Source organism: Amblyomma maculatum, chromosome 2, assembly GCF_055883805.1.
Source record: "Amblyomma maculatum isolate TAMU_Amacu chromosome 2, ASM5588380v1, whole genome shotgun sequence".
Classification (NCBI taxonomy): Eukaryota; Metazoa; Arthropoda; class Arachnida; order Ixodida; family Ixodidae; genus Amblyomma; species Amblyomma maculatum.
In genome coordinates, this window is record NC_139345.1 from 210,663,413 (window position 1) to 210,688,126 (window position 24,714).

Genomic DNA, 24,714 nt, shown 5'->3' on the forward strand with positions numbered 1-24,714 from the left:
ACCTGAGGAGATCTACCTGAGTGAGAGCCGAACCGAGGGTTCCACATCTAACAGCTGGATGGCAGCGATTGGATCGACCAAGCAACGCGGTGCTGTTTTTTTTGGGGTGAGTGCGTTGACATTGCTTGTGATTCGCCAGGCTTCAAAGTTTTGAGGAAACAATTTTGAACTGCTGGGAATCAAAGGAAGTTGTTCCGTGAGAAGAGTGAGTTTATTTTCTCACGACAATAGTCAGTCAGCAAGGTCCAAGCTCACTGCAGCAAGCATGGCGCTAAAAAAGTTTCTGAGGGCAGATTTGTAGCTATTGTGCAAGGAGGTTGGTGTAGAAGTAGAGGACAAAATGACTAAGCCAGAAATTTGCAAGTCACTTTTAAAGGTAGAGGAGGAAGAAACATTCATTCAAACTTGTGAACTCCTTAAGAGCAGCGAGCAATGAGGGAGGCAGCAGAAAAGAAAGGGGAACAGGAAAGAAAAAAAAAGGAAGAGGAACTAGAGCAACAGCGGCTTCTAGCAGATAAAGAGGAGCGGGAGCTGAAAAAGTTGCAGCTCCACATGGAGCAGAAAAAAATGGAATTCAGCTCAAAGGGCATGACGCCAGGCGGAGCGAGAGCGACTGAGTCAATTCCAGAAAAAACAATGCAGTCATACAAAATTGGTGAGGACCTTGGTCTGTTTCTGGTGAATTTCGAGAGGACATGTGAGAAACGATGCTACAGTAAGGGTTCTTGGCCTCAAAGGCTGCTAACAGTGTTACCATGCGAAGCGGCAAATATAGTTGCAAGGCTTGATGCGGCAGATGCCGATGACTATGAAAAAGTAAAGGCGAGTCTGTTGAGAAAGACCGCCTGTCTGCAGAGGAATTTTGTTAACGGTTCAGAGGCACGAGCAAGAAAGGTAGCGAGAGCTACGCTGACTTTGCACACCACTTGAAGGTGAACCTTACTGAATGGTTGAAGGGCGCGGATGCATATGACAGTAGAGATAAGGTTGTTGAATGTATCGGCCTGGAACAATTCTACAACAGTATTCTGGAGGCAGTTAAGCTATGGGTTCAAGATAAAGAAAAAATGAGCACGGTCGAGAAAGCCACCGAGCTAGCAGAAGAATACGTGACGCGAAGAAGGCTAAGCTCCGAGGTAGGCGGGCCCGAGAAAAAAAAAAAGGTTTCGGGACGAGAAAGCGCTTTACACTCAAGAATGGGTCGCAGTACAAGCATCCGGAACCTGCGGAAACTGCCAAATCAGTTTGAGAAAACTGAGGATTGCACAGAGCAGGCTGAAACTCAGAAACTGTTGACAAAGGAGTTTGAAACCAGGAAGCAGTTTTACTGCTACAACTGTCAGGAAACTGAGCACATTGCAACAAGGTGTAAATAACTACGAATAGCCTTCTCATGTGCGAACGACTGCGATGAGAATTTAGAGCTTCTGCGACCGTACATCCCTGAGCTACGAGTGCACGGAATGCCGTGAGGGGGTCCTTCGGGATAGCGGAGCCACCATGGATATCGTTCACCCTTCATACATGAAAGAGGAAGGTTTTACGGGAGAAGTAGCATGGATAAGGCAGGTACTGGAAGCTGAGAGCGTGTACCTAATGATGGCAAGAGTGGTGTTTTCTGGTCCTTTTGGTGAGCTAGTGACAGAAGCTGCCATCTCTAAAGCAGTTTCATTGGAATATCCCTACGTATTTTCAAATAGGTCCGATAAGTTGTTGCGCGAGCGAGGTCGGAAACTGTCAGAAGGAGGAATAGTACAGGCCCTGACGAGATCGAAAGCCCGCGAACTTGCATCTCAGCTTAACTACAGCGAGGATTCAGAGACAGCCGAGAAGGGACAAGCGACTTCCGAGAGTCGGGAACCAACCAATGCTGACGCAACCGAGATAGATGAGGGTGATCCTGAGCCGGTTGTTAGCGATAGTGCGCCTGGAGACAGCCCAATTGAGGAATGCAATACAGGCTCCGTACTATCACCTGTCTCGCAAAGCATAGACTGTCTATTGCACGTCGACAGAGACTTATTGAGGGGGTAGCAGCAACAAGACCCTAGCCTCTCCAATTTGCACACTAACGTCCAAGAAGGGATTGCTAGGCGTAATGTGACATTACATCATAAGGGCGGGTTGCCGTACCGGCACTACCAAGATCGTAAAGGAAGGACATTAGATCAGCTGGTTGTGCCGGCAAAGTACCACGGCGATATTTTGAGCCTTTGCCATGGAAACAATTGGTCCGGGCATCTAGGCGTTAAAAAAACCAAGGAAAGGCTACTGAGAGAGTATTACTGGCCAGGTTGCTTTTGAGATGCAGAACGCTATGTGAAGTCGTGCGACGCATGTTAACGCTCGGGCAAGCCAGGTGAAAAATGAAAGGCGCCACTAAAGCTTGTTCCTTTAATTTCAGAACCTTTCCGGCGTCTCATTATCGACACATTGGGGCCACTACCCAGAACTAAGTCAGGGTATAAATATATACTCACGATGATATGCCCAGCTACGAAGTTTCCCGAAGCGGTGCCTCTGAAGGAGCTTAGTTCGACGGAAATAGTTGACGCCCGCCTGTCAGTTTTCATCCGAATCGGTTTCCCTGCCGAAATTCAAGTTGATCAGGGGACAGTTTTCACGAGCGCCTTAACGACCACGTTCTTGAATAGATGAGGGGTGAAGTTAATACACAGCTCCGTGTATCACCCTCAGTCGAATAGCGCCGAGAAGTGGCACTCAGTGTTTAAGAGAGTGCTACGGGCTTCATGCTATGAACATAAAACAGACTGAGAAAGCTGTCTGCCGGCTACACTGTTTGCACTGAGAACGGTTCCGCACGAAGCCACCGGTTTCACCCTTTCCGAGCTTGTGTATGGAAGAGCTCTTCGTTCTCCCCTTAGGATGTTAAGGGAGATGTGGGAGGGGACAGGAGAGAGTCAACCCGTAGTCGAGTATGTGCTACAGTTATTAGACAGAATGAGTTTCACGCGAGGATTAGTGGATAGGAACCTGAAACTCGCCCAAGAAACCGCTAAAGCTTATTACGACAAGAAAGCCAGACTGAGAGCCTTTGAGGCAAGGGATGTACTGATTCTCAGGCCCTCGCGAAAGAACAAACTGGAAATCCATTGGGATGGACCCACAGAGGTTTTGGATCAGCTTTCGGAGACCAATCACGCTTTGAAAATGACAGGAAGGAGCCAGCAGGTAAGATCTACCATTGCAATTTAATGAAGCCTTTCGTCGAAAGGAGTGGGGTCGTCAACATGACAGTAAATAAACCCGAAGAGCTAGCAACTGAAATTCCTGCGTGGAAAAGAAATGCCAAAAATGCGGCTTGCAGTATAGAAGAAATCATGGCTCGATCCGCGAACGAAAATGTACTAGTTACAGGAACTGAAGCAACTGCTAAGCGAATTTCAGGAGAGTTCTAGCGGCCGACCCTGAAGAACCAATCTCATGACGCATGAGATAGAGTTGACATCGGCAGCGCCAGTAAGGTCCAAAGCATACAGGGTGTCACCTGGACAGAATGTGATAATCGAGTCAGAGATAATATGCATGCTCGAACTCTGTGTCATAGAGCCAGCAGAGAGCGATTGCACTTCCCATTTGATACTCGTAGAGGCACCAGGAAAAGATCCACGACCCTGCGTGGACTACAGAAAGCTTAATGTGATAACAAAGGACCAATTGTATCCTATTCCTAACATCGAGGAAAGGATTGAGACAGCGCGGCCAGGTACATTTCCACGCTTGACCTAGTGCGGGGGTTCTGGCAGGTTCCGCTGTCAGAGAGCGCGAGAAGATATGCGGCATTTATTTCTTCCATCGGAGTCTTCCAGCTGCTAGTGCTGAGTTTTGGGCTGGAGAATGTGCCTTTAGCTTTTCAAAACTAATAGACATTCTCCTCAATGACATGCAGGACTTCACTCTCCCATATCTTGACGATGTGGCTATTTTTTTCTAACTCGTGGAAAGACCATATTTCTCATCTCAGGAGAGTGCTGTCTAAATTGCGTGAAGCTAGGCTCACCATTAAAGCAGAGAAATGTAGTTTCAGCTGCTTGCATGCCACATACCTCGGACATGTCGGCAGGGGGACCAGACGGTCGTCAGACCTCAAAATTGCCCCAATCACCGATTTCCCGAAACTCCGGACTAAAACAGACGTAAGTTCCTCTCTGGGGCTTGTCGGATACTACCAAAGGTACATACCAAACTTTTCCCAGCTAGCAAGTCCTTTAACAGACGCGCTTCGCAAAGGAGAACCAAATAGCCTAAGTTGGGATACGGCCAAAGAGAACTCCTTTCAAACCCTCAAAAGCGTGTTGGCTTTACGGACTACAACAAAGAATTTGTTGTTCAGTGCAATGCAAGTGACAGAGGAATGGGGATCGTATTAATTAAGTCAAATTGGAGACGACAATGAGGAGCACCCCATCCTCTACGCCAGCAGAAAGTTAATCGTAAGAGAGGAAGCATACAGTGCTTCAGAAAAAGAATGTGCTTGTTTGGTCTGGGCTACCCAAAAGCTTGTTACCTATATGGGACCAAATTTACGTTCGGACCCCTGTTCACTTACATGGCTGCGTCAAATGTAATCTAAACACGGCAGATAGCTCCGATGGAGTTTTGCTCTCCAGCAATAAAACTTTTCCGTGCGGTACAAAAAAGGGAAATGCAACGGCAATGCCGACGGATTGAGCAGGATGTTTCCATAAGAAAGAGCATCACTTTGCTTCTTTTACAATGCCCGCACTTCTGGACTGCAGGGAGTATGTTAACTTAATTGTGTAGTCATCTACTTTTCCATGTTTTTTTTTTTAAGGCTGCCCCTATGAGCTAACATTTGCTTTCGTGACCGATTTAGCAGGCATGCAGATCTGTAGCAGATGCGACTTTTGCTGACAGCTGCAAAATTTTGTTAAGTGATACTTAGAACATTTTAATGTTGCGTAAAAATCCTGGCGATTCTCGAGCGAATCCCTCGCGCTGCTCGGGGAGGCGGTGTAGAGTTGAGTGGTTGGTTCGACTAATGCCTCCCAATGCGAGGAGCTTGGAAGTTTGGCTTATGCTTCCAGAATTGAGCAAGGATGGCGGACCAGTATGCAGACCGGCCATCAGCCTGAAAACCAGCCCGTCTCTTCCTGTCCAGCAGTAATGGGCACTGGTCAGTCGAGACTCGTCCGGGCAGCGGAGGAGCTGTTGAGATAGAAGGGTCAGCTACCCTTCCACATGGCCGGATGCTCAACTCAAGAGGCGATGACGCAGCGGCAGCTCTGTGCATGGCTAGCTCCTTTGTTGGTAAAACGAGGCGGTGTAAGACAACACTTCAATATTTCACCGCGCGCCGGACAACCACTTCTACGTCGGTGCCTTGGTTCTCACAACTTGGATCAAGGCCGGAGACTGATGATGAACACGTGTGACGTGATCAGCTCAGCGAAGGTTGCGTGGGTTGTGTGGTGAGAACGCAGGCTCGATGTCCGGTCGAGTAATTGACTCGTGTTGTGTCGCCAGCCAAGATGGTGTTCTGCCGGACTCGTATTCTCCCGGTCAAGGCCTGGAACCGTGACTACAAGTAGCCATAACATCTCCGAGATCGCCACATCTCCAAGATAGCCACAACATCTCCGATAATATCGGCCGGGTCGAACATGTGACTCCTGGACAGGTGTGCATTCTACACAAACGGTGTGTGTGTGATGAATCACGTGGTGGGTGGAGCCTAAGGAGTGGCTCGAAGGCTAATGGACGATCAAGAAGCAGTTGAGGTCCCCAATTCTAGGGATTTGGGGACGACGGACTGTATTTAAGCAGCCCACGGACAGTTTTTTGGATATGCTCTATTTTACACTCTCAATATATTCCTCTTATGACTTTCCTGTACCCTTGTAAACGTGTAGATAAATCTCTTGCAATGTCTTTTCTGCCGTAAGCCTCTGCCCATTCCTCCAAATCCCCTACTGCTCACCACCTCTTCAGGACGGGACTTGAGGAGATTTACCTGAGTGAGAGCCGAACCGAGGGTCCCACATCTAACAACGGGTTGTGGTCAGCAATTGCGGTGGTAGTGAGGGCTTTGAGACTTTTCGACTGGTTGCAACTGTTAGTTTACCCGGCGAGGGTTCGAAGTACGCCGTCCGCCAGAGTTGTGTCGCCGAAGAATAACGCTGTGAAGATGGAGAGCGTCGTCGGAAGACAGGCAAGTCAGCTGCCCTGCTGACCGGTGAGCTGTTCTCTATTTGTGCAGAGCCAGCATCAAAATGGTGGCGAGCAGAAGCAGATGGAGAGACCTGCCCCTCTTCGCGGTAGCGGCAATATCGATACACGTGGCCAGGTTGTTTGCGGTAGAAGCAGTGCGGTTGGTTGTCATAAGAGCGTCACATGTGAGTTCGGCGCTGTTGAGAGCGCCTGGAAGGTGCCCACCGGAACCCTGGAAGCATGGTCACTGCTTCTGTGACGGCATCTGGTGACTGAGTCTTCGTAGCAGTGATTCGCTGCAGCTCTTCAAGGACAATTTCTTGAATGAGTTCTCGAAGAGTGGTCCTATTGGTAGTAGTCAGCACCGCCGCAGTCGTCGGAGCATCGTTGAAGGGTCAATTGTACTGGCGGCATTGTTCTTGAAGGACTTGCTCTATAGCTGCAGCATCCTTGACAAACTCACGGTTTTAGGTGAGTTGCGCACTAAGCCGGTAAACACCTGCTTTTTGACACCGTGCATAAGATGCTGTAGCTTCCTTGGCACACTCATATCAGGGTTGGAACGGCGGAAAAGGAGAGTCATGTCTTCCGCAAACATAGCTAGGCTTTCATTTGGCTTCTGGACGCGCACTTCAAACAGGCGCAGCGAATTGTCTCATCGATTAGTACTCCCAAAAGTGTCTATCAGCTGGTGGCGGAAGTTATTCTATGTGGATAAGCTGGCCTCGCGGTTTTCAAACCACAACCATATTCTAGCACTACCCTGAAGAGCAAAATAAATGCTGCAAATCTACTGGTTCGCGCTCCACTGCTTGAACCTTGCCACCTGTTCAAACTGGTCGAGCCAGTCTTCCACATCTTCAAACGCGTCCCTGCAGAAGCACTCTGGCACCTTGGTGTTGTGAAGAGTCACCGGCGTAAGGGTGGAATGTGCCATGGCCTGGGAGATCTGGCGAATTTGGACGCTTGAAGAGCCGCCCGGCAGATGGTTGTACTCTGGGGCTAGGCCTATCAGACGGCAGCTAGCGCGATGGACAGGCGTGTCGATATCTGGGATCCGCAGTGGACTGCTGGAAGGCGTATTATGCATACCCAGTACTTCCACCAGTGTCACGTCTCGATAGAATGCCAAGGAGGGCCTAAAGATAAAATGGTTTAGTAGTCAACCAGAACGAGTCCTGCATTCAAGCTTCCTTCTCTTCCAGCCTTGCACTCGTAGTCCCATCGTCATCTTTGGAGTCTTCTGCTATGTCGCGCCACAGCATACTAAAAAGACAGTCCATCCAGGGAGCAGGAATAGAAGACCTTTATTGGTGACTGGTCAGTGCTTTTTAACCCGAGGCTCGGGACAGGGGGGGGGGGGGAAAGATTGCGAGTGCTGCTCATGCGCTGTTCGAGCTGGGAACGCCCGTGCCAAGCCGGACGCGGCCACCGCCTCCTTATCTGGCTAGATACGATATAGCATCTTCTATGCGGCAACCTATAGATGTCCTATTAGAGCATTCACTGCACTATGCATGAAGTGTACTGAAGAATAAGTGTATGAAACCAGCTCATGTTATGTTACCTTGCTAGAAAAGGGCACTGGTCTAGTTTCCTTTTTCACATTTTTGCTAAATCCCAAAGCAGCTGCTCTTTTGTGTGGCTTTAGGTTTTTTTTATGCTTTCCATTTTGTGCCTTGTATGCTCTATGTGGGTGGCCCTTTGTGGGTAGCCCTGTGTCCCTTATGGTGCACCTTCTGGAGCACTGCTCCTAACAACACCACAAACAGGCACACCCTTTCCCAACACTACAGGCAATGTATACAGCGCCAATATCTGAACGTCTCTGCACCACGGTAATGCTTGCTGCAGTGTCATGTCAGGAGGCAACGATTGCCCATTATCCACTCGTGATGCTCTGTTCAGTGAGGTTATTACTGCCCCAGCGCCTGCCTTTTCTATACCGGCAAGGAAACTTAGCCCAAGATCGCGCGCTCCTGCAAGGTGGTGTCTCCGCAGTTTTGTGCAAATGTGCGCAGAAGATATTCTGTGGGAATGTGCTTTCTTGCATAGAAGCCTTTTTAATGTTTTTTTTTATTTTCTTATAGTGTGCCACAAATGACCCGTGACTGCCATCACTCGGGGTAGCAGTGGTTCCCAACTGTAAAAACAGAAAAGTTCCATCTTAACTGAAGCACACGCAAGCAAGTTCGTCTTCAGATTTTTTTCTTATATTGAGTCGATTGAAGGCCAATTAAACAGTCACAAATTATTCGTCTTAACCAAGCATTTGTCTTAATTAGAGTCTACTCTATTTGGTCAAAGCGGTTATGAAATGCCTAAAATGAGGTAAATTGGTCGAGAGATAGGTACTCCCTCACAAGTCAATTCATAGCAAGAATTTTTAAGCTAGCTTCATTAATACCGAAGATATTGATGATTAAAAATAGCGCTCCTCCTCTCCACCCTTAACTTAACACTCAGAGACACCAGAAAAGAAACGAAAAAAAAAAAAAATGCTCGGGAACTCTGCCCTGCCCACGAAGCGTCATCGGGCATCGCCTCCTCTAGAAAAATGCCTGCTATATGCTCCGAAAACCCACTGCCCTTAACTTTCCCTATTTCTTCCTTTCCACCTGAGGTGGTAGCTCGCGAACCTTAAGGCGCCCTCCTGCAACATGCATTTGCACATGCGCTTTCCGGACAGCCGCTGCCGCCTTGACACCACACCACCCCAACCCCCTTTGTGGAGATAGGGCGATATCTAGCGCCATCTCTCGATGACAGTCTGCAACTCAAGGCGCAGCGGCTCCATGGCGGCTCCAATGGGTAAGCGAGCGATGCCGCAGGCATCCTTCTAGAGGAGGCAATGCATCGGGTGACGCTCGGTTCTCAGACTTCCGGTTGTCGCGCCTGTTTTCCCGAGCATCGCCCACGCATTGATTTTGATCGGTCTCTGCCTTTCCCGTCCCGTCTGCATTTGCATAGCTTTAAGCCTAGTCTCGTGTCTGCCTCGCTTCAGTTTCTTGACCTCTCGCAGCCCAAAGACTCGGGTCGTTCGTGAGTGCATGTCTGCAGGTACGCAGGCTGCTGTCCATACACACCGGCGGCCGCTACAGAAGAGCCCTTTCCTTCATATCCATGTCCTATTCAGCGCAAATTAGCATGCACTCCTGCAGGGTACAGCTTTCTAATCTTCTGCGGTTTGACCAATGGCGGCTGGTCTCCTCGCGGAGTTGACGCGACAGCATCGACTTTCTCAAGCCATTGCATTTTCCCGTGGCCCTTCAAGCTGCCTCACACAGCATAAACTCTGCATGCACAAGAATTCGTTATAAGCACTAGTCTTCCTGACAGCATTTGTTGAAGACCAAAAGAGGTCAACAGAAGCCAACTTTGGACCCATTTTGGGAATGCAAGTGCTGCGTTATGTTAGGCGTATGCTAGGAGATAGAAAGTGTGCAGAGTAGGTCAGAGAAATAATTCGGGTTAATGACATTCTAGTGGAAATCAAGAAGAAGAAATGGGATGGGCAGGACATGTACTGCAAGAGAGGATAATCGCTGGTCTCTAAGGGGAACAAATTGGATTCCAAGGGAAAGGAGGGGAAGGAGAAAGTTAGGTATGTGGATGAGGTTAAAGGAGTAGGGAAATGAAATTTTCGTGCTGTATCTTTGCGTTTTAAATACCATAGTGCATATCGATTCTGTAAGCATAGAGCACAGTGTTAAAGCCCTAAATAGTATTACACAATTTATTATCGTATTATTAGTACAGAGCAGTTTCGGTTTGTACAGTGAAACCTCGTTATAACGAACAGTTAAAAAATCGGAAAATAGTTCGCTGTATCCGTAATTCGTAATATAAAATTTTGTAGAAAATACATGCAAGAGCAGAAAAATTCAATCGGAGAAGGCATAGCAACTCGGAGGGTGCTTACTTGGGTCACGTCCATTTATTTACGCACAAAGAATTTCATTATCCCGGCCTGCTTTTTTGTGTTGATCGCATTCCATATCACGCCCTGTTCCACAGTTTGCAAACCCTCCACAAGGGCAAACCCAGTGCCTTCAATAGCACTGCAGTGGCGGTGCAGTAAATCCAATGCTGCAAGCGCTTCTTGTGAAGTCTGAATGTTCTCATCGTCTGCAGGGTCAGCCTGAGCTTTGTCTGCGGGATGTTCAGAAACGTCCGCAGTGATTTCGGTGTCCTTCAGTAGAGCCGTGGTCGCCGCAATGTCGTTATCCGTCTACAAAGTCTACAGTCATTGTTGCGGGCATGTCATCAACAAAACACGAAAAATAGTTCCAGGCCTCATCGAGCTCGCGGTGCTCTGCTTCTGCTTCGTCGGGATCGTCCCCATCATCACTTGGATGCACGGGCCTCTGCTGGAACAAAACTGGCGTGCCGAAAGCAGTTGGCAATCGTTTCGCCTTTCACACTGTTCCATGCCGCTTTAATGCTCCCAGCAAGTCGATCTTCAAGTCCTGCTTCATACGAAGCTTCACAAGAAGAGTGTCAATCAGTCTTCTCTTGTAAACTGCCTTGAAGGCCCCGATTTTATCTCGAGCTTGATTTTTAACGTCAGTGCTGCTCTTTTTTTTCACTTCCACCGCCATCAAAGCAATCCCCGCACCACATTCGACACAACAGCCGACACAGCCTCCACCTAACGCTACGACGGCCACGCAGTGACGCCGCTGCTAACACTAAAACGCAAAAGACGCAAAAAGGCAAAAGAAACATTCGATCGATCGCGCAGCTGCCGCCACTGCTGAAGTGGCACTGTCAGCGATTGTGACATGCGAACGATTTATTTGGCTGTCAACTCTCAATGCTGACGTGGCATCTGTGGCACTGTTAGCACCTGCGAGGTAATCCAGAACATTTGCTGCGCCGCACAACACACTTGTAGTGTAACGAAGCTTGCCTCCTGCTATTGAACTGAGGTAGTGCTTGGCGTCGCGAAGTTCGTTATACATTCGAACCCGGATATATTGAACTCGAAGGGGATCGCGAAATAGTTCGATATATAGATAATTCGATATACAGAAATCTGCTTGAAACGCCACTTGCGATCGTGAAAAATGATATGGTGTTTGCTGCGTAGTCAACCCACTCGCATAATGAACCCACTTCCCATTTTTCCCCCGGAGAATTTGAAAAAAAAAGAAAAAAGTTAGTTTTCGGTGGCGCGTCCCTCCGTCGCACCCACCATCGCATCCACAACTCATTTATTGGCAGCGCGCCAAGATGCTGCGCAGCGACAACGTAGCGACGTGTTTATCTTTTGACTACTTTTCATAGATCTTGCAGTCGCAGGGGGCGAATTTGCAGAGTGCCCGCGTTCGATTTATCGCGCCGTACTTGGGGTGGGGCGACATAGTCCACTGCTACAAAATCATTGGCAAGTGTGATAGTTGCAAATGCCGTTTGGAGTGAACAATGCTAAAAGCCGGTGTCATGATCGCAGCCGACCGCGTGCTTTCGTTGATTCATAGATGCAAGAATGAATGACACTCGCAAAAAACAAAGAAAAAAAATCTGGCGCTTCCTAACGTCCGCAGCCGCCATAGCTTACGCTGCGCCGCAGGTTCAGCCCGAAAAAAAAAAAAACAAAAAAAAAAAACAACTCTCGCAAAAAAAAAAAAAAAAAAAGTTGCTGCTTCTTAATTTTCGCAGCCGCCATCGCATACGTTCAGGACAACGGCAAGAATAAACAACTCTCGCAAAAAAAAGAAGATCTGCCGCTTTTTAGCGTCCGCCGTAGATTATGGGCGTTCAGCACGACGACACGACACGCTCATCGCAAGTCAGCTGCCGCGCGCAAAGTGTTCACAACACACACTGGAGAAGCGTCTACCGCAGGCCGAGCTGGCTTGTCTGCACATGTGTAGTGGGTGCTGCTGTGAACGAAGACTGGGAAATAGTGCAAGGATAGAGATAAAGCTCGGCAGAAGAGTGGGCACATCCTTGCACTTCGCTCTATCACGTTTTTCCCCTCTCCCGAACAGCACGGCTGCATTGGTACCCTTTTTTCTTCACGCACGTCTTGCAAACGTCGCGTGCTAGCGCGGCAGCGATCACTGCAGATGCGCGCGCCTTTGAGGGAAGGGCGAAGCGCTGCCCTAGACCAGCAGTCGCGGAACTGTCCCCTCTCATTCCTTCCGCGCATGGCTTGAAAATGTCATGCGGCAAATGGCCGAGGTGATGCAATCGTCTTTGGGGGAGGCGCACCGTCAAATGTGTGGTGCGGAGTTCAATATATCGAACGACCGGTGAAACTAAGTTCGATATAAGACACAGCTTTCCTATACTTTTACATGGAATTTTCAAGGGGATAGTCCGTGAGTTCGATATAACTAAAATTCGAAATATCCAGGTTCGATATATCTGGGTTCGATTGTATTCATTTTATGCCGAACCGCGTTCGCTATGGGAAGTTAAAAATACATGTGTTTGACAAAAATATTTTGGAAGAGTTCGATATATTCAATAATTCGTTATATGCGTGTTCGTTATATCGGGGTTTGACTAGTTGCCAGGTTTTTACTTGATGTCAAAACACAGAAGACATAACATTGAAGCATCATATGGACTAAAAACTCGTGACGTCAACGAGCAGGTGCGTCGTCTGCTCTGTTTGCAGGTGACTCCACCATATGCTCTCATGGCGGAGTTACACTGCGGAAACGATTGGCCAACTGCATCCGTGATCATATGATGTTTGCATCATTTTGGCGATCCAGTCAGGCCGCACCAACAAACTATTTGGGAACATGCTGTTATTGCCTCCGAACAGCTGTAACAAGCACACTTTCCGACAACTTGTTGCTCGTAGCAGTGCCGATGTTGGCTGCTCGCTGTGCTACAAGTTCGCCCAAATTCCTATGCTATGCGAGCAGTTGGAAAAATTAGAAAGTGGGAGAGGCTTTGACTATGAAGTAGTGCGTGTAAATGCTCGCAGCTGTATAATTTGAATCGCACTAATTGAGGTACCTCTTTCATGCACCATTTTCGGCTTCACTTTCATGTGTGCGAATCTGGAAATTGTTGAGAAAAATTTCAGAAATTTAATGAATGAAAATGGTCATCGAATATAGTTTTGGCAACAGTGAACTGAAATCGACAATCACTTACATTGCTGAACGTGCGTAAAATCACCACAAAGTGATGGTGTGACCCCCGTGCGCCGAGCAATGCTGCGAGTGGCCCTGAACAGTCAGGCGCTACTTGTGGAGAGCAAATTAGGCCAATTGAGGACAGCCATCATACACACGCTTTATCGAGCTTATTTTATTATGAAATAGGCTTCGTATAGTAAAGCAGTGATGGGTTCTTTATTACAGTGTTGAGTCACTGACATGTTTCGAAGTGCTGTCCAGCAAAACCGACTAGTCCTAGTGACGAGTAGGGCAGGCAAAGAGCAGCGCAGTTCATCGCCTGGCGTGCCTGTGGGAGGCGCCGTTGACGAAGGCTCTGCATTTGTACAGGCATACTACCGTATATTGCCGATTATAAGTCGACTCCGATTATAAGTCAACCCTCCAACTCGTGACCCCCTTTGGGCAAAAAAAAGTTAGACTCCAAATTTAGGTTGACGCTGCCGCTCCCTGCGGTCCTAGCTCACCCAAAAAGTATTTCAGAAGTCCGAGTCATAAAGAAATATTTATTCGTTCACAAGACATCTGTCGTCGCTAGTGAGTACAGTCGCGATCATCATCTTATGAGCCACTGCTGCCGCTGGTCGTCGGAAGCGGTGCCGAGATGCTGCACGTGGAGAAGGCCGCAGAGACCATGTCTGTTGGTAGTCCATACCAGGCATCGTTGACCCATTGAGCCACTTCGCCCAAAGAAGCTCGCTTCAGCCTCCCTGTTGGCGTCTTTGGGTTTTCTTGGTGGAGCCACTCGTTGTAGAATGCACCAATGCGGTCTTTGAATGGCTTGTTCAGCGCCACATCCAGTGGCTGAAGAATAGGTGTCAATCCGCCCGGAATGTTGACCAGGTCGCATCCCGCGTCCGCTACCGCTTTTTTCACACGGTCGGTTATGTGGCCGCGAAAAGAGTCCAGGATGAGCATGCTGCACGGCTTCAGCAGTGCCCCTGGACGCCTGCACCACAAGAGACGAAACCATTCGAGGACCATTTCATCATTAAAAAAATCCCTTCTCATTCACCTGCCCGATGACTTTTGGCGGGAACTTTTCCTTTGTCGGGATAGTTTTCCTCCTGAACAGAAGGAATGGCGGCAACTTGTGTCCATCTGCCGTACAGCATAACATGACTGTGAAACGGTTGTGCGTGTTGCCCGTTGTCAGCAGGCGAACCTGGCGCTCCCTTTTTGCGGACACGGTCCTATTGCTAGGCATATCAAACCAGACTGGAGTTTGGTCACCGCCGTTGCCTATTTGACCAAGCAGGAATGATTGTGTTGCCCGCAGGTCATTCACGTAGCGCAGAAAGGCGCTCCGTTTTTCTTCGTAGGCGTCGGGTAACCTAGGCCGTTCCTCTTCATGAAATTCGTCATCCACTTCTTAGACACTTTAAACTCGGTACGCGGTATGCACACCTCCTCCGTGACAGCACGCACCTTTGTTTCAATGTCATTGTAGCAAACACTCAGGCTCTTGCTTCTCTGGTCGTGAACCCAATCTCGAACCGCCTCAACGACAGGGTATTGTCATTTGACTGAAGATAAAGCGCACGGGAAGACAGACACAAGAGAAGAAGACACAGGACACGCGCTAACTCACATCTCACCTCTGTATTGTATCTCACATCTGTATTGTCCGGACTTCGGCCCGCGAAAGGAACGGCGTGTAGCAGCACACACAAAAAGCTTACTTCTTTGTTTTCTCCAGCCCATCATGCACTTTTCTGAGACGTCGAACTTCCGCCCTGCTTCAACGTTGTTCTCCGACTCGGCGTAAAGGATGACTTGCCGCTTGAAAGCAGCGCTGTACTGTTGCCGAGGTTGCGGCGGCATCTTGCAAGGCGTCCGTCGAGTGACACAAACCACATACACCGCTGTTAGCTGTCACGTCGGCTAGAGTCCAGGCAGCACGACGAGAAGAAATGGCGAAAGGCACACAACGTTGCACAACACGCGAAAATGGGCCTTGGAAAATGCTTCTCGGCTCATGTGATTGATCACGTATGGTCGCTTTGGATTGGATTGGATTTGTAGCTTTCCCCTTTGTATCAAACATTGCCAGCCCGCCAGGCTTTGGCCGTTTTTTCGTGGAATGCCCACGGTTTGTCGATAACAAGTTGCTATCGTATTAAAGCAAACCTTTGGTGCATATCTCAATTAAATTCGTTTTTTTTTAAAGCAGATCCACTTTCACATTGTGTCTGACAACTTTAATGAAATTACGAGCGCACAGGGCGTGACATTATCCGCGACTCGGTCGAAATTACTTTTGACCCCGCATATAAGCCGGCTTTAAGACTCCGCATATACGTTAACCCCAATTATAAGTGGACCCCCCAACTTTTGGAAGAACATTAAAAAAAAAAAAAGGTCGACTTATACGCGGCAATATACGGTAATATTGCATGCGTATAGAAGTGGTCCTGATAACAGCTGCCTTTTCTGGTACAGAGCCAAGGAGTGCTATATACTACATCACTGCTGCGGCGCCGGCCGCGACCGACAACAATGCCGTCCGCCAACCATTGCCATGGCATCAGCGGCAGTGTTCATAAATTTTAGTGAATATTGCAATCAAGCATAATTTTGGCTACCGTGAGCCGTCTTGCAGTCTGTGCATTAGAACTTAGAACGCTGTCACGCATGGGTGCAACAGAAGAGCCGGAACAAGCCGACCAGCAGCATCGTTTCTTACGTTAGAAAACTGTGCGATGACATCACAAATACTTGATTATGATTTTTGCAGTGACCCTCATCCCAGTCAATGCGCTAGCGATGGGTCCAAAATGCGGGGGCGAGAATTTCCACAAACTTTAAGAAAAGATCAAAACATTTTCTATGCCTCCCTTACACTTGACTGTGATGGTCTTCAAACACAAAGGGAGCACATGAGAAGCTTTGCGCAACTTTGCACAACCTTGTAATTTGGTGCCTCTACCCCTTAAGAAGTTCACAGGGGTCAAGTGGATGCAGCTAGCACAGGACCGGGATATTTAGAGGAACGTGGGAGAGGCCTCTGCCCTGCAGTGCGTATAGTTCGACTGAGGATGTCTTTCATACAAGTTGTTGTACGTTATTTTTCTTGCTCATTTCTTTTGCCTTGCCACCAATGCATCAAGCCTAAGGACAGCAAACTGTGAGCATGGCACTGTTCTTTCATTATTCCTTAGTTTTGTGCACAAAGCTTAGCTGCAAATCAACATTCATTTTGCGCTGTTATCCTAATTAGGAAGCAATAAATAATTATTCTTGTTCCCTGCCATTCCACGAAATATCACTATTTCATGCCTTTTTTATGGAATTGTGCATTAGCATTCAGAGTACAGTCAATGACCGAATTTTCGGACATGCCCGATTATCCAGATGTCGTTGCGGCACCGCCACGAGCCCCATAGAATCACTGTATAAGGGCATCTGAAATTTCGGACACTCGAACCCCCCGCCATCCAATTTTTTGGACTTTTTGACGCGACAGAAAGTCTGAAACCACAACTGCGTCATACAAAGCCACCATTTTGGCTATCTCCCAGTCTGCGTACCATGTCACAGCTTTGAACAACTAGCTGTACCTAGCCGGCACACACCGATTTGGTCTGGCCACTCTGGCTATGTTCACCAGCGCCTCTTCCGGAGTTTCTGGAAGCGCCGTCGACGCCGCGACTGTTTCGCCTTTTCATTGCGCAGACTCATCGCAGACCACATGGTGTTTCCCTAAGCTGGTGCATGGTTTTGCTACGTGCTACGTATTGTGTCAAGTGCGCTCTGCGACGCTAGGCCTAGGTGCTTTGACACTTCGCAACAAGAGGATTTTGCTTGCCCGCGATGGCCCCCACTCCCTCCTCGCATCTAAACGCGGAAAACAGTACCGTCAGTAAATGATGGAGAAGAAAGCCGCCATTATTAAACAAGTAATGAGCGGACGATCGCACTCACCACAGTGGCAGCAAACTTGCCTGAATGTGACAACGTGATTGACATGTGCCCGCCCATGGACGACGCGATCAACGACCTCCGCTCTGCTGGGATTTCCATACCGACGGAAATAACTTTTGAACAGTTTGTCGACGCTGACAACAAGCTCGACTTCTGTGCAGAGTTGACCGATGAAGAGCTAGTCCGTCAGGTTGTGGAGGATTCGGAAGACTCCGATGTTGAGAATGAGGACCCAACGTCTGCACTACCTACGAGCACCGAGTTGACGCGAGCATTGTTCACGCTTTCATCGGTGTACAGCACTGACATGACTCTTGCTCAGATCGAGGCGAATATGATCGCATGCAAGCGGAACGCCGTCCAAACAAGGATCGACAAGTTCTTTAAGACACTGCAACAATAACGCCGGCTGCCATGACGACACATGCATACTAAACGGGCTGTCGGCTGCATAGAGTTTTTGAACGGCTCTTTTTCATGCTTTGGTGTTTCGGAAGCCTAATACCTCATCCTTGACTGTTCTGATCAAAGAAATATTTGTAAAATGATGTCTTTTTCATGCATTCATTTTTTCGGATTGCCTGAATTTTCGGACGTTTTTGCGTTCCCTAGAGGGCCCGAAAAATCGGTCGTTGACTGTAATTCTTTTTATGCTATTGTTATAGATACTAAAGGAAATGACAGTATGATGACAAAAATGACCCTCCTGCCTCATTTGCAGGATAACATTGCAGGCTGGGAGTCTGAGAATTAGGGCAATGTCAAAAGAAATATTTTTCCAATTATAATATACCCTCAAGCATTTCAGGCAACCACAGCTGAAGGCCATACAAGAGACGTCATTGGAAAGTTAAAATGCAGACGAAGTGGATATGTCAATGTTACTTATGAGGCAGTGCTACAGACCCGTGTGCCAAAATCAAGCGATATCCAGCCATGCACACAGCCTCTCATGCAGCAGCAGTAGCTGCTACTACCCCTTGCTTCGGGCTTTACATTCCATACTTCCTGCAGTGCCTTCTTTTTCTCACCAACCCACATGTTGTTCTTTCCCTATGCTTTCTTCTCTTGTGTGCTTGTACGCAGTGCTCCAAGGCTTTTTGCGCCAGCACAAAAGTCTGGTCCTTGAAAAGTCGTAAAAAAATTTATACCTAGAATCTTAATTATTATAACGTAAGGTTTATTATGAAGCGTTACTTGATGTTATCTACAGAAGTTGCGGTCTCAAAATATTTAGCCATAGAAAGTTAGCGGCCTTAGCTATTATAAAATGGTCAGTGTTGTGTGCTACGTCAGCCGTGCCAAGATACCGGAAGGAAAGGAAGACGTACAGCAGTGCGTCAGCGTATGCCAGGTACTCCTTGATGCGATCAGCAGCCTCCTCCTGCTCCTCGAGGAAGGGCAGCGGTGCCTGGGCCAGCCGGTCCATGAACTGGCCGGCCGCCTGCAGGTGGTCCCCGCGGCCGCCCGGCCCCTCCCGGTGGCTCAGTTCGCTCAGCGCCTGCCCGTACTGCTGGTACACAGCGTGGAAGTCCAGCGTTGCATCCACCAGACGCTGCAGAGCAGCAGACCACCTGTGCTGAAACATCTCCTACGAACCACTAGCCCAGCCCTAGCTGGGGACTGCTCAAAAAGTGCACACACGTACCAGGAATTACCAATTCCCCAAACGGAAGTGGAGTTACAAAATGCCACAGCCATGATCGTGCACCAACCAGAAGCCAGGCTCAACAGAGCTTGAAGTAAAGCTATGACAGAGCTAGGGATAGTGGTGTCCTCACTGTACTGGCCTGAGGAAACTATTCTGATTCAGCAGCTTAACTATGCAAAAGATGCAGCCAGGCAAAGGAAAGCATGAAGCAATACATAGATTTTAATGTCTGCGCTACCTGTGCAGAACTGCCTGTTTGCGGAATACGTATATATGTATGCTCCATATGTTCTTGGTTTGAGCCATCAGCGCAACCAGTCGGCAGCTATACAAGGCACAGGGGCCACATTGTCCCAAGTGGCACTGGCCAACGTGAGGTGCAAGATTCCTCTCAGCCTCCAGAAATCTGCCACGGTAATCTGGAACAGTCGTCGACAGTCAGGTGAATGGCGGCGAAGGGACCCTGGGGCTCCCTTATATGATACCACGTCCTACAGTTACAACCAAAGTTTACCCTGCCACTGAGCGCATGCCACAGCTAGCACATGGCAAAGAGAGGAAATACGGAGAGGGAGAGAGTGTCAGAGGCAGTGGGTGGCTTAATGGCTTGGGAGTACGACGAGAATAAAGGCATGCCCAAAAGGAAGGCAGCCGCTGTGCATGAAGAAACCCGAAGGTGACTACTGTGGGAAGAGGAAGGTATGCTGAGTGCCAAATAAGGCACAACCACACAGAGTGGTGCTACGAGAAGAGCCAGAAGGGTGACTACTGCAAAGGCATGAAAGAGCAATGAACAAGGGTTGAAGTGGGGGCAACAGTTCGCAAGCCGAGTCAACGGTCAACAAGGGGACTTGCCTTCATCTGGGCCGACATTTATAACGAGGACAGAGGAATGGCACAGCAGAGGGACAAGAATGAAAGATGGACAAAGCGGATGCAGCTAGAGAGAGAGGGGTGCTGTGGTGAAAGAGGGAAATACAGAAGCATAAGATGGAAAGTGGAGGAGGAGGAGAGTACACTGAGGGGGCAGGCAAGAGGACCGTGCTCAGTTTACGCTATCTGATGCGTAATGTGCCATGGGAAAATGAGTGCACAGAAGAGAAATGTGCTCATGCCATCTATGCGCTGGCCAAGGCGAGGTCTATGAGGCACGACGACTACTCGCACTGCACTGACGACCTCGCGTAACTGACCTCACCTTTTATGACGAGGCATTGACCCGGTGTACTGAAAAACTTCTGCCACTTCTCAGATCACAGGTCTCCTTTGTGAAAATCGAGACTTGCAAACTATACGACAAGAACTTTCAAGCAATAACTACCCGACTTCATTTGTGCAATCTGTCGAAAAACAGTTATCTCACCCAGCACGGGAAACTTACTTGTCACCCTTGAAACGTGCTGCCGTGCCTTACGTCCCCAGAATAAGCGAAGCCTTGGCGCACATTATGTGCACCTTCAAAGTCCATGTCGCCCCCGTTCCAAAAAGAAAACTTCGACATGCATTGGTCAAAGACCCCCGTTCTCAAGGCAAAATATACCCTGGTGTAGTGTACAAAGTTCCTTTTTCCGACTGTGACTACGTATTCATTGGCAAAACAGTTACCTTCGAGAGATGCCTATAAGAACATACTAACAATGTTAAAAAGAAAAAAAGTGGATTCAAATGCTACTGCCGAGCATGCTGTATCTACAGGCCGCAATATCGACTGGGGCCCGGCACACATGCTGACAACTGAGAAGAAGCTATGTCCTCGTCTGCACTTGGAATCATTAATCATTCAAACTACTAGTCACACCCTCAACCGCAATGATGGAAATTTCAGCCCTGTCTACGCACACTCCCGCCGCCCTCTTTTAAAGCATATTTAATTCCGCTCGCCTGCTTGCTTCATCTCATTGTGAACAAGGCTCCAGCTGAAACGTCGTTTTTGTTGCTTTTTTTATTGTTTTTTATTTTGTCGGTGTTCCTTCTTTACCATTAATATCCTTCATCCAAAGCTTCATGCGAACAGCATCAATTAGCCTCCTTTTACAGATTGCTTTGAAGGCACTGAAGTTGGCCTGATCAGATGATGCCGCTGATGCTGCAGCTTGGCCATCGTGTTTAGCGGAAGAAATTGAACCTCAGTGTTATTGAGGTCAACATCTGTGTTGTGTGTGGTGCAGTTATGTGCAAGGAAGCACATTTTGTGACCTCCGCACACTAGCTCGGAGTCCCAGGCATACAGCCATTTCACAGGAAGTTCACGGGTCATCAAACATTTCCTGTTGAAAACATACCCTACGGGAAGTGAGCGGCACTCCTCGGTGTTTTAAATTTCCAGATTATGAAGGGGTGCAGTTTCACAGTGCCGTCCAAGTTGGCTGCAAGCAAAACAGTGAGGCGGGCTTTGCCTTGCTTGCCACCATGGCATACCTCTCCCCATGCGTCAAGAGTCTGCTGCGCAAGCATCTGCCGAAATAGTCCAGTTTTATTTCCATTAAAAATATCCTTTGGCTAGTACTTCGAGAGGATTCGCAGCTATTCTCTTCCAGCCGCATTTTTATGCTTTTGCAGTTAGCCGCCTCACTGTTGCCCGAGATTACTTTCCCAGCGATCCCATTGCAAGCCTTACACCCTTTGCAGCTATCCGGAGCTGGCGACAAAGTTTTCGACATCGAGGATAAAGGCAAAGTCTTTTGCTTTTTGTTGAAGCACTGGTCCTGACAATGAGACATTATGATTTCTAACAGCTATAAGCCATTTGTACAGTGCCTTCGCCATATTGCCGAAGAGGCTTGCATTTATTTTCTTGCTTTGTTCTGCCATTGTCTTGATGAACGCCTCGTTCTTTAGTTTCAAGATACTCCTCGGGATGCTGAATAAGTAGCCAAGAACGCACTTCTTTTTGTGTTTTCAACATGATGAATGATTTCCAGCTTTGTCTTAAGGATAAATCGCTTCCATTAAACTTGAGACAACAAGATCGAGACATCGATGCGTGGCCGAAATATTTCGTGACACGTTGTGTACTCGCCGTTGTGTCGAACGGAATACTTTTGCTATAAGAAGCCTGGAAACAACGAGCCAGTGAAAAGCGAAGCGTCTACTTGTGACAGGTATGTAGCCCGAAACCTAACTTTCTGCTGCCCCCTGCTACGCTTTCCTTCCCTTGGAATCCAGTTTGTTGCCCTAAGCGACCATCGGTTGTCCTTTCTCCGCGCTACATGTCCTGCCCATGCCCATTTCTTCTTCTTGATTTCCACTAGAATGTCAGTGACTTGAGTTATTTCTCTGACCCACTCTGCACGTTTCCTATCTCTTAACGTTATTCCTACCATTTTTCTTTCCATAGCCCTTTGTCATGGTATGTGCCACATATAAGGTGGTTGACCGATTACTATCATGCACCGTTAAACAGTGTGTCATCTAAGAATAAGGACTTTTAGTTTACCGCTACCGCTTATCGCTACCGTGTGAGCATCAGTACGCATGCGCTGATTTAACAAAGAGCCAGTGAAAAGCAAGCTTCTACTCGCAACAAGTATGTAGCCCGAAATTTATTTTGAGACAGGCATGCAGCACCTTTCTATATCATCCGCCATTCCAACCCAATGCGTGCCTGACCCACGACGTTGAATAACTATGCCAGGAATTGATAACTTTTGATATGTTAATTCCGCAAAGGCATGCAAGTACGTCTCGGTGGCAGTTGAGGAAAATAAGATGGAGCAAAGGGAGGCATGGGCATGGGCAGGACATGTAGTGCGAAGAGAGGATAACCGATGGGCGCTTAGGGTAATAAACTGAATTCCAAGAGAAGGAAAGCGTAGCAGGGGGCGGCAGAAAGTTAGGTGGGCGTATGAGGTTAAGAAGTTCGAGGGGGTGAAGTGGATGCAGCTAGCACAGAACAGGGTCAAGTGGAGAAATATGGGAGAGGCCTTCGCCCTGCAGTGGGTATAGTCAGGCTGCTGATGATGATGATGAAAGGGAGGCAAGGGCTCCTACGAATAAGAGGAGTCTATAAAAGGGCGACTGAGCGTAAAGCCGAAAAAGTAAATAGCAAATACTATGTTCGACATTTTTTGGAGAATAAAACGGTATACCGAATATGACACAAGAAAGAAGCGCTATAAAAAATATGCTATTGGTTACTTTGCCCCGAAAGGACAAAAAGAGCCGCCTTTGTTCCATTTTCTGTATATGTCTAGGGTCGGCTTCTTTTCCATTGAATTAGTCCAGTTTTTAGCCTCTGTGTTCTTTACTTGCCGTTTAATGTTCTTTATTTCTCCGTCCTGTTTTCCTAAATAATTACTAATAAGTTTTATGGTCTATAAAAAAAACAACTGAAGGGACCTCTTGTGGGGAAACACCGACATTATTAGTGTAATGCCCCATGTGACCTCCTGTCTGGAAAATATCACCGATTTGTTAAATGCACAGTGTTCGATTTTTTTTTTTTTTCGGGAGTGCTTATTATATCTTGCGCTCTCGTGTCTTTAATGTTAGAGCCGTTCTCTTCCTCGCATTCACCGCCATGACAGCAAATGCAACAATGTACGTGACATGTCATCGTTCACTGCACAATCCATGCGGTCAAGCATTGTAGTGAAGCATCCCCAAAATCAAGGGGGCATTTTTGTGAAGAGAGCTTTTGTAGCACTGCAAGTCTATGAGGTAAAGCTTTGCAGTGAAGCATGCTGTGCAGTAAAAAAGTGGTGAATTATAACATTTTCGGTCTATTCGATAATTTTCGAATATCAGACATATTCAATTTGTATTTGAAATTTTGAATATTTGCAGAACCCTAGTCTTAACATGAAAACTGCATATAACGAAAGCTTTGATATGATGCAAAATCGTAAACTTTTTTCGATTTCATTACAACCAGGTTTCACTGTTTGCCAAAAATTGCCTTTCCCACAAACATAGAATAAATTGGCCGGTTGTCGACATGAATTGCTCACCCCCATTTATGTAATTTGCGTTCATTTTCAATCCTGGGCTTGGCTTGGATCACGTTGAATATGCATTCTTAAGAAAGTTCAAGCACAATGAACAAAGCAAGAGTTGTAATTGTATAAAATATCTGCTTACTGTTATTTTCATTTCATGCGATGCTTCATGCTGCTTTCCATCCAACCTGTACTTATCTTTGTTTTTTTTTTTTTTTCTTTTGGGGACACAAACGTAAAATTCCATCCCACCTTGCCAAAATTCCAACTGGAACTAATAACAAAGCAATTTCGAACAAGCCGCCCCTGATCACAGAAGTGTCAATATCTTGAAATCACCAACATAGCAACTTCATGCCCTTTTTAACGTATGTCTTTGCCTGCGAAGCGTGAAGAAAGCGGCCTACGTGAGAGCTGCCACACACTGACAACAGTGGGTTGCACATGTGGAGTCAAGTGCCTTTGGCAGAACTGCAACTACAGGCCGCCGTATCCTGGATCGCACCGTTGCGCGCACTTGTGTCCATCTTATTTACGATTTCAAAGAACCTGGATAAATGTGAAGCCTCGAGATAATGTGCTCTGCCATCATCTCCCATTCTGGACAGTGCCTGCCAGCCGTCGTAAGAAACACGGTGTGCATAATGCTTCATTCTACCATCGAGATTTTTACTGCATTATTCTTACGGGGGTTTGCCGGGCTAACGCCAATGCGTAGTAAACAGCAGGCTGTCTCATAAACAGGGGCACATAACCAGGGCTCCGACATACTTTTTGTTGTACTTTATTCATGCAAAGGTAGGTGTACAACATATATGCGATTTTAGAACATAAGCTCCACTTCTCAAGGCCATCTGGCTCCAAG

At 47.6% G+C, this 24,714-nt stretch overlaps 1 protein-coding gene and 1 pseudogene across 5 annotated transcripts in view; one reads left to right on the top strand and one right to left on the bottom strand.

The window, feature by feature from the left end:
- Window positions 1-24,714, bottom strand: part of LOC146201208 (sorting nexin-4-like) — a 113,356-nt gene that overhangs the window by 39,290 nt on the left and 49,352 nt on the right. For 4 of the 5 annotated variants that reach the window (XM_084595684.1, XM_084595685.1, XM_084595682.1 and 1 more), the window contains exon 7: window positions 18,593-18,816. In XM_084595684.1, the coding sequence (XP_084451810.1) occupies window positions 18,593-18,816 (224 nt within the window). Of the gene's footprint in view, window positions 1-13,847; window positions 14,287-18,592; window positions 18,817-24,714 lie in introns of those variants that run through there. The other variant, XM_084595686.1, reaches the window with a different exon arrangement.
- On the top strand, window positions 1,501-2,343 carry LOC146201209 (uncharacterized; annotated as a pseudogene).